The sequence below is a fragment of the Quercus lobata genome, chromosome 12 (assembly GCF_001633185.2).
Source record: "Quercus lobata isolate SW786 chromosome 12, ValleyOak3.0 Primary Assembly, whole genome shotgun sequence".
Taxonomy (NCBI): domain Eukaryota; kingdom Viridiplantae; phylum Streptophyta; class Magnoliopsida; order Fagales; family Fagaceae; genus Quercus; species Quercus lobata.
In genome coordinates this window covers 38497125-38507254 of record NC_044915.1, presented here as the reverse complement: position 1 = coordinate 38507254, position 10130 = coordinate 38497125, and the positions used below count along the sequence as shown (strand labels likewise).

General features: G+C 33.9%; 1 protein-coding gene and 1 long non-coding RNA gene across 2 annotated transcripts; one reads left to right on the top strand and one right to left on the bottom strand.

Moving 5' to 3' along the window:
- Positions 1 to 3192: 3192 nt before the first annotated feature.
- On the bottom strand, positions 3193 to 3737 carry LOC115970812 (basic leucine zipper 4-like). Its single transcript, XM_031090426.1, has one exon. It carries the CDS (start codon positions 3735 to 3737, stop codon positions 3300 to 3302), a length of 438 nt encoding a protein of 145 aa, XP_030946286.1. The 3' UTR covers positions 3193 to 3299.
- A 308-nt stretch (positions 3738 to 4045) lies between these two features.
- LOC115971019 lies at positions 4046 to 6290 on the top strand. Its single transcript, XR_004087194.1, has 3 exons — positions 4046 to 4285; positions 4921 to 5007; positions 6048 to 6290. It is a non-coding gene; the product is annotated as an uncharacterized LOC115971019 (long non-coding RNA).
- Positions 6291 to 10130: the final 3840 nt, after the last annotated feature.

Below are 10130 nucleotides of genomic sequence, written 5' to 3'. Positions count from 1 at the left end.
ATCTTGGGTCTTAGCTAGTTAATGAATAAAAAGATGGAGAGGGTGTGTGTTAAGTTATAGTCTAGTTCATACCATCATAATAATAATAATAATAATAATAATAATAATAAGGGCATATATTAGTAAACTATTTTAAGAAATTTTTTATAAAAAAATGAAACTTTTTATGAAAAAATAGAAAAATGACCAATTTTTTTGACAATTTTCTAATTTTTCATAAAATGTTTCCTAAAATGGATACCGGACACTAACAACAACAACAATAATAATAATAATAAGCCATCAAAACAAGGTTGTGTTTACTAAAATCAACTGATTTTTAGCATTAGTTTTTTTATGACCGAAACAAAATAAAAATAAAATACCAATACAAGTAGTTTATTGCAAGAGTTTTGAAAAAGACACATATAATAACAATAACAATAAGACAAAATTTAGGTATTGTATCTTAATGCATGCATGCATCTAAGTTTTACCCATAACAATAAGAATAGTTAGTTTATAGTAGTGCCATGGTCAATAAACTTTTTTCACTATAGTGTATGTTGAAATATTTATATGTGAGTAGCGTGGTTAGGTGAAGTCTCACATTAGATACTAATGAGAAGAGTGGGCGATTAATATAACATAGTTTGTTCATATTTATTGGGCTTAATCCTTTTGGGTTATGTAGTGTCTCTATGTGTTATAGTAATTACTCATAAAGTCTCCCCAAGGTGTTTCTCTCCCAACAAGTGATATTAGAGTCGATAGTTCAAGGGCAAGTGTTTATTAGTGGGTCCTATCAAGTAGAACGAACACTCTCATGCCTCCACCCATGGTTAAGTAAAGATTCTACTAGTGGTGAGTCAAAGTGATCATGTATTGGTGAGTCCTATAGTTGTGCAACAAAGACTCCCATGTTTTCCCTAAACATGGTTGAGTAAAGGGAGACTTGGATTGTCAAGAAAAGGTCTTCCTTTCAAGACGGAGACTAACTGAGGTGCCACAAGTGGCTTGGTAGAGGCTTACACGTGAAGGGGGACATTTTTTGGAATATTCACTTGTGAGTAGTGTGGTTGGTTAATGAATGAAGTTTCATATTAGATACTAATGAAAAAAATGAGTCGTTAATATAACATAGTCAAGCTCATACCCATTGGGCTTAAGTTTTTTGAGTTAAGTTGTGTCTTTATGTGTTATAATAACTACTCAAGAAGTCTTTCCAATGTGTTTCTCCCCCCAATGGTGTCTATAACTATGTAGTTGTCCAATAACTCTCTAGAGAAGAGTCATTCACAAAATAGAAATCGAACAATCTTTAATACTTCCTCTATTGAAAGCAAACATATTTTATAAAATAATTGAGCATCTTTAGGTTTGAGTTTTTTTACTGTTGTGGTTGATTGTGAGTGTATATAAGTATATATGTAGTTGTCCAATAACTCTCTAAAGAGGAGTCATTCACAAAATAGAAATCGAGCAATCTTTAATACTTTCTTTCCTGAAGGCAAACATAGTTTATAAAATAATCGAGCATCTTTAGGTTGCAATTTTTAATTGTGGTGGTTGATTGTGAGTAATAAAAAAAAATGAGAGGTTTATGTAAAAGTGATAAGTAGCTTAGAGGCTGTTTGGATCACTTTTTTTCATCACTTAATTTCCGTCACTCAATTTTTGTCACTCATCACTTATCACTTTAAATTACCACACCCGTTTGGCACCATCACTCACTTCCCATCACTCAATATTTTTCACACTATTTGTGGGTCCCATGCCTGTCACTTGGTTCAGGGATTTTTTTTTTCTAGTACCCAGATCACCCGAACCCAATGAAAAAAAAAAAAAAAAAACCCATTTATACTGTCAATTTCAAACCATGGGAAGCTTCAACTTTGTGTGTCATAGCATCAACAAACCTAGAAAAAAACATCGAACTTCAAACCCAGTGAAAGACAACGAACCCAGGAAAAAGAAGAAGAAAAAAACAACAAACCCAGAAAAAACCCACACCCAAACTGGCAAGCAACCCATCAATTCAAGACCGAAATTCAAACCATCCTTCAACACCGAACTTAGACCAATTCAAGCAACCCATCGATTCTAGCAACCCACCGAACTCAGACCGATTCAAGCAACCCACCCATTCCGCCCTGTTTCTTGATTTTTATTTTATTTTTTATTTTTTATGGGTCTAAGATGAAAAAAAAGAAAGAAAAAGGAAACGAACTGAGATGAGAATGGCAAAAAGGAAGAAAAAAGAAAGAAAGAAAGACCGAACGGAAGAATTGAGAAAGAAGAAAGAAAAGTGGAGAAGAAAGAAAAAAGAAAAGGAAAAAAAAAAGGAGGGTGAGTCAAAAGTTGCAGCTGGTGGGTCCCTTGGTATATGTTTAATTACAGAAATGTCATTGAGTTATAAGTTATAGAAACTAAAAACAACTAAAATGTGTTTTCAGTTTTCATAACTCAAAAATCAGAGAATTGAATGATGAAAATAAAAAAACTGGAAACAGAGTTATGGTGCTCCCAAACGGATTTCTGGCTATGGATCCCACCATTTTTGAGTTATGAGTTATGGAAACAGAGAATTGAATTATGGAAAAAAGCCATCCAAATAACCTCTTATTATCATAGTATGCCATATAAATATTGTCACAAAAATTGTACGTGTAGCACAAAAAGTTATGACCTTAGAATAACTCAATTCCAAACAACATTTACATGGACTTCCAAGAAACTTTTGTTTTTTATTTTCTTCGGTCCTTCCATTTTGATATTTTGGTTGGATGGATATATATTATTCAACTTTACTAATGACACAGTCTATATATGATGTGTCCATGGCGCGCGATTAATGATGAAGAAACAAAGATCGCACCGATTTACCTTTACTGTCCCAGAAAATTATATATATATATATATATATATATATATATATATATATATTGCTGATTTGCATGGAGCGCCCAACATATAATTGGTGGCCCTGACTTCATCACTAGCAAAACATTTAAAAATACCTAATTCAAAAAAGAAAAAAACAAAAGCAGACCCATCAAATCTTTACATCGTCCAACCACGTGATGATTTCTTACAACCACTACACCTTTTTTTTTTTCCTCAAAAGAAAGAGCTAATGTTTTCATGGGTGAGCTGCCAAATGTACCAACCAGCTTTGATTCCTATGCTTTGGGAAAGAGATAGATAGAGAGAGACAGAAAATCTAGCTAGAGAGCTCTAAGTTTGTGCAAATTTAGAGCTTTTTATTTAGGTCATAAAGAGTTTTAATACAAGTTACTTTACGATTTGGAAGCTTAGCTTTACTGTGCTTGCATGGTAAATAAAATCCGATATAGATTCGAAAGTCTAGCCTGTAGAGCTACAGATTCGAATCTTAAGCGCTCATTTTCGCCCCATACAACGTGGCACTGTCGTAAAGCCGAGCCTAACCGCTTCTTCAATTCCTGGTTCTCCAACTCCAACTGGTTCATTTGGCTCGAGAGGTTCTCTACGTGCTTCTTCTTTCGCCACCTGGACCGCCTGGCCGACTCCCGGTTTGATATCATGCGCCTCAGCCTTCTCTCATTGTCATTGTAAACTGCCCGGCTCGAGCCCTCTGAACCGGAGTTTGGGCTGAGGGAGACAGAGTCTCTTCCTGACTCTAAGAGGGACAAGATTTCTTGGAGTTCATCTGGCGTGAACCCGGTTTCTTCGGGAACTGGGCATTGGAATTGGACCGGTTCTTGGGAGAAAAACATTGACATGATTTTTGAAGAAAACAGAGAACAGGCTAAAAGAGTGAACCAGAGAGAAGAAGGAAGGGGAAAAGGGAAGGAATGAAGTGGAGGGGGTGGGTATTTAAGGACCAAGTATGATGTTTCAGAAACTCCACATCAGCATTTAGTTGGTGTTTTTAAGTCCAATAAGAAAATGACACTTGTTTAAAAATAACATGTCAGCATATCATACCTTATACACCTAAAAAGACAAATATGCACTTGAAAATTTTCAAACCCTGCCTAAACACCTTTTTCCCCTTCAGCAAAATCAAAAGTCTCTCTCCATCCCTGTTGCTCTCTCTCACCGCACCTCTATCTGCTCTCTCGTTCTTTCTTTCTCTCAACTCCAAAGCTCCACAGCCACTAGTTAGCATCGCCGCCGGAGCTACGCTGCCAAACGTCACCAATTCCAACGAGACCGACCTTTGTCTCTTCGGAAAACCCCAAAATCGTATCTCCTTCTCATTGCTTCCAACCCCGACGACGGAGGCTTTTTCCCCACTTCCAACACCAAAAGTCGCAAGAAGGTTTTCTTGTCTCTCCTTTTCTGTTTATTTTCTGTATTTTTCACATCTTATTTGTATGTTTTTTTTTCTTCTCGAAATTACAAGGGTCAATCATTTTATGATGATTGATTTGGCTGCATAATCTCACCTTACAAGGGGCCTACTTTTTATAACCAAGACTCAATTGAAAGATAGACCCTTGTAAGATATGTTATGGTGTGAGATTTGAGTGTTTTTGTTTAGGAAAGAGATGGGTCTGATGGGGTTTGGTGTTATGGTGTAAGATATGGGTATTTTGTTTAGTGAAGAGACAGGTCTGATGTGATTTGGTATTTTGGTTTAGTTTGTATCCCTATTTTATTATCAATGTCTATAAACTTACTTGGGATTGAGCTGCCTAGATTAATATTGATAGTTCCTTGCAGGTAATGTGTATATATTGTTAGCAGTGTACTTTTTTACTTGCAGAGAGTCTATATTGCCTTATCAATAAATAAAGAGGAATTTGGTATATTTCATTAGATACCTTTGGATTATATCAACATCAGTCATGTTTATCATTGGCTTTATATACCCTATTTCTTTTAGTTTGCATTATGGCACTAGTTTCTGTTATGGAACCTTGCTGATTTTATTTACTATGTTGCTTATTTCAGTTACTAAATCATATTGTGTGAGCTGCCTCTCAAACACCCTGTCTCTAACATTAGACCTCTACGAGATTCACTCAGCCTTCTCTTCAGGTCTGTTGCACTTCTTTGGTTTCCATTTATACATATATAATTGTATCTGTTGTGCTCATGTCAAATACATAGTTTCTGTTGATCAGTGTATGGATTGAAATTTATATAATGAACACAAGAAGGGACATGAAAAAGGTTTGCAATTTTTTTATTTGCTACCATGACTATGTGCCTTTGGCGTGATTATTCTTAAAGAGGGAAGTCTGCCTTTGTTGGTCCAAATGGTAAGACTCATTACACTTTGTATACTAACACAGAAAGGTGTTGGTCTATTGTACTCTTTGTGGTTATCTATCAGACCTGGGCTCCTTTTGTATAGACCTTAGTTTTTTTTTTTTTTTTGGGTAAGTTGTAGACCTTTGTAGTTGTTTTGGTGTTGTAAGTTTTATAGATGCTATAGTTGTATTGATGTTTTACTGTTGCTAGGTGTGTTTTGAACTATTTTGAACGGCTTGATTTCTTGTTTTTGTCCAGCTGTTGCACTTTATTGCTTTTATCAATTTACAGGAACTCATGCATGATTACTTGATTTAGCATTTTGATTCTTACTTTGTGCACATGCCTTGGTGATGATACGATTGAAGCAATAGTCTGTCAATAATTTTTATGTTTTCGTGTAACTTTGTACCACAATCATTAGAATGGATTCATTGAATGTTGGGAAATAATCAAATTAGATGTGCTCTTGCTAATTATACATTTTGATAGGATCCTTTTTGTATATGCTATGTCCGTAAGGGGTGGTCTCTAGTTGCTTGTGAGCAACATTGGAATGCATTAACAAATGAAGAGTAGCTTTCTATTGTGGTTATTCTTAAAACTTTTTTTTTTTTTTTTAAATATATGAAGTCTTGAACTTTAATTTGGTTACTTTGTTTGAAATCAAAAATCTAAAATTTTCAAAGCAAAAATCTGTTAACTAGTAACTAGATTCAATATTGTCTATTGTTTGTGGGTGTCTTTTCCATTAAATTTTACTTTAATTTGCTTTAGTATTAGAGTAAAGCGACCAACTAACCAACCTTGAATTGGTTTTGCAGATCGTCTAAGATTTGCTTGTTTATAATGGCTGTCATAGAAAATAAATTTCAGTAGCATATAGCAGTACTGGAGCAACCACACCTAAGCAATAGCCTAAGGACTATCTATACCTGAAGATGTGCTGGACTTAGCAAATGAGATTGACCAAGTTTCATTTGAGTTAGGAGAGATGTAAATCAAGTAGCTCATGAGCTTGCTAAGTGGGGCTTTGTTAACAATCGGAATGGTTTTGTAAATTGTGGCCTTACTTGATCGTATGATATATGTGATCATGAAGGATGCTCTAGGTTGTACAATTTCAATTTTGTTATTTTTAATAAAATTGGTTTATTGTAAAAAATATAAATATATATATATATATATATAGCTCTAGGTTGTACAATTTCAATTTTGTTATTTTTAATAAAGATTGGTTTATTATAAAAAAAAAAAAATATATATATATATATATATATAATGGGTGATTTGGTCACATGTCCAAGATATCTTTTTGCAACTTTTAGAAAGAAAAAAGAGAACACACAGACATTGATAAAAAAAAAAAGTAGAAATGAATAGTTGTAATTCATTTTTTCCTTGGCTTGATGATAATGGGGCAATCATTCTCACTTGTGAACTCAACTATTGTAAGACTTGAGTAAAAAATGAGCAGCTTGTAGCATTGTACAATTCTCCCCTGAAGAAAAAAAAAAAAAGGTCTAGCACCTGCCATTCACTATATCATCAAAACAAAAAAAAAGAAATATTCTAGCACGAAAATATTGTCATTCACTATATCATCCCCTTAACTGGAACTCTTCATGAGTGCTATCATTCATCCCAATATAGCACTGAACAACATAGCACCTGCAACAATCTTGCATTGCAATTCCACCACCAATTTGAAACTAATATAAAAGAATAAAATGTACTATTGCATTAAAAACTTTCAACATTTGCATATAATTAGTCTACTCAAACATACACAAAATCTATCATGTTTGAGTAACTTCATTAGTTACAAAAGTTTTCCAAAATGACAACAATAATTAGTGTTTGGCTATGCAATCACTTGTCCAAATTTTCAGTTATGCTATCTAAAAAATTGGCAAGTCAAAAATACTATCTAAGATGTTCTTGCACTGTGCAATAATGTTGAAAATGCTGTCCAAAAATGTTGTCCATTAGCTGTGCAATATAATGTCCAAAATACTATCCAAAAGAGCTTTTCGTCCAGAATTTTTTGCAGTGCCCTTCAAAAAAGAGAGAACAATATTAGGGGGAAAGAAATGAGAACCCAATATTATTTGCACCACCAAGTTCTTTTGATAAAAAGTAAGACTTTAATGCTTTTATACTTGAGCTAACCATTATGCTAATTATATTCCCATGAGCAGGTAGCACCTTCCTTCTCGGTCTCAAGTTACATCTTTCTTCCGGAGTTGCAAATTCATAATTGTGTGTCATTAAAGTGTGAAACACTCCAAATATCATTTTTTTACATCAAACCAGATCCTAACACAACGACCCATTCTTACATCTAAATTATAATACTTTATAACCTTGTTTGAACACACAAATTCTCGTTGTCTAATAACACCATTATACTCTCGTTTAACCGCTTTTCGAATGCTAAATCCCATTTTTAAAGCATACAATTTAAAAGAGTTATATGCTTCTTCTTCAGACCTCACTTGCATTCCAATTTTAAATTCATCACATTCACCCAAAGTTACATTTTCAAAATTTTCCCTTTTATCATTGTCCCCAATTGCAACAAAAGCATTTTTTGAAAAATCCATGACTAGTCGAACCTAATTATGAAAAAAAAAAAAATTGAATGAACAACATAACATTAACCACCATAAAGTCATAAAAAAAAATTGCTGCCAGCCACCCACTGTTCCTCAACCATAAATAAACACACACTCAAGTGAGCTTTACACCAATTATCAAAACATCATAATTTTTCATAATAACTCAACCAAAGACTTAAACTAAGAAAAGGACAAAAAGATAGATTGAATACCTTAGAGGACACTCTTAGGAAGAAGCTATTTATCAAAATCAATTCCTTCAGCAAAAACAACAGAAAAAAAGCCTCACATCCATCCCTGCACCATGAAAAAATATTATTACAAAGAATGAAACAAATTGTGAAAATTCCAACTATGAAAAAGCAAATAATGCAAGTCACTGCACCAGTTGGGTGAGCTTATTACTCATATCAGATTAGGTATCTTTCCTGGAAAGTAGTGACTGAATTAATTGGTCTAACAGTATGCATGCAAGATGCACACCAAAATCTTGTTGATAACAATTTCTAATATAAGAATTATGAATTCTTGTAGGATAGATTTGTATTGTTAGTGAAATGTGAGTGTATGTGTGGATAGATAGATAGTGAAATGTACATATAAAATTGGTATGGATAAACACTGATCACAAATGGTTTTTATTAATCCAGAAACTACTTAAACTTAGCTAATCCGGAATTGCTAGTCTCCCAGACTTTGGCTATTCCGATTCCTATGCATCATCTAATCACCATTCTTTGGGTTTTTTTTTTTTTTTTTTTTTTTTTTTTTTTTTTTTTTTTTTTTTTTTAAGTGCTTCAACTCCAAATACTACTAGTAATTGTGCTACAATATATAAATGCATCATCTAATCAATATTCTCTCTGAAGCATTTTATCAAACAGTAGAAGTTTCCTTTCTAGATATGAATGTATATGTCAATTTATAAAACATAAATAAAAAACAAAACAAAACAAGACACATGTAAACATAAAATTTCAGAAAATAAATTCAAAAAGAGAGAGAATAAAACCTTCCTACAACGTTTGGTGTTAGAAGTGGTGAGAAAACTTCCGGTGTTAGTGGTTGGAAACACCGAGAAAGAGATAGTTTTAGGCGTTTTCCGACGAGACAAAAGTCGGTCTCGTCGGAACTGGTGATGATCGGCAGTGTATCTCTATCTCCGGCGGCGATGCTAGGCAGCAGCTGTCAAGGTTTGGAGTTGAGAGACAAAAGAGTGCTGGTGTGCTGTGGTGGTGTAGAGAGAAATGGAGGGAGAAAGAGATGAAAATTTTGATTTTGCAAAAAGGGGAAAAGCAAGAGAGGGCGAGTGTTTGAAAATTTTTCCGGCAGTGATGCTAAGCAGTGGCTGTGGAGCTTTGGACTTGAGAGAGAGAGAAAGAAAAAGAGCAGATGGTGGTTCGGTGAGAGAGAGCAGAGAAGGAGAAAGAGAGTTTTGATTTTGCTAGGGAAAAATGGTGTTTAGGCGGGGGTTTGAAATTTTTCAGGGGCATATTTGTCTTTTCAGTTGTATAGGGTACGGTATGCTGACATGTTATTCTTAGACAGGTGTTAATTTCTTATTGGGCTTAGAAACACCAACTACTTGCTGATGATGAGCTCCTGAAACATCATATACTTTTTCGAGTGGAAGAGCAAATGTGGGTCCACGTAAAAACAAAAGCATTATGGGAGTGAGGGAGCTTTGTCTAATAATGTTTTTTTTTTTTTACTATTTAAAATCTATTTGAATACAGTTTATTTAATTGAAAATTAAAAACAATAAAAAAATAATTAAAAAATTTACTGTTTACATGTGGGTACTGTTTATTGGCCTGTTTTCACTGTTTATGGGACTCCCATAAACAGTGCAAGAGGCACTAATCTGAGGAAAAAAAAAAAAAAAAACCAAAGACACTGAACATGGATGCGCAAAATACGCAATACAAATAGATACTGGAAATTTGATTATCACGCGAAGCAATGGAAAATTTTAGAAACACCCCTAAAGGCACACTAACCAAAAAAGAATATTGGAAATGTAGCTATATATAGAACTAAATTATAGATGAATGGTTTTATCAAAGAATCACATGTGAAGACCTGTGTTAAAATGTATAGTAAGCATTACTCACTGAAATATAAGTGAATAACTTAAATGGGAAACAGAACAATAGGAATCCCATTTCAATTGTATTCCATAAATATAACCCGTTACAAAGCATTATATGTTTCTAGCAGGTTCAATTACAGACATACAAATCAGATAGACCTTTTGTTTTAGGAACATCAAAAGAAGCAGATCGT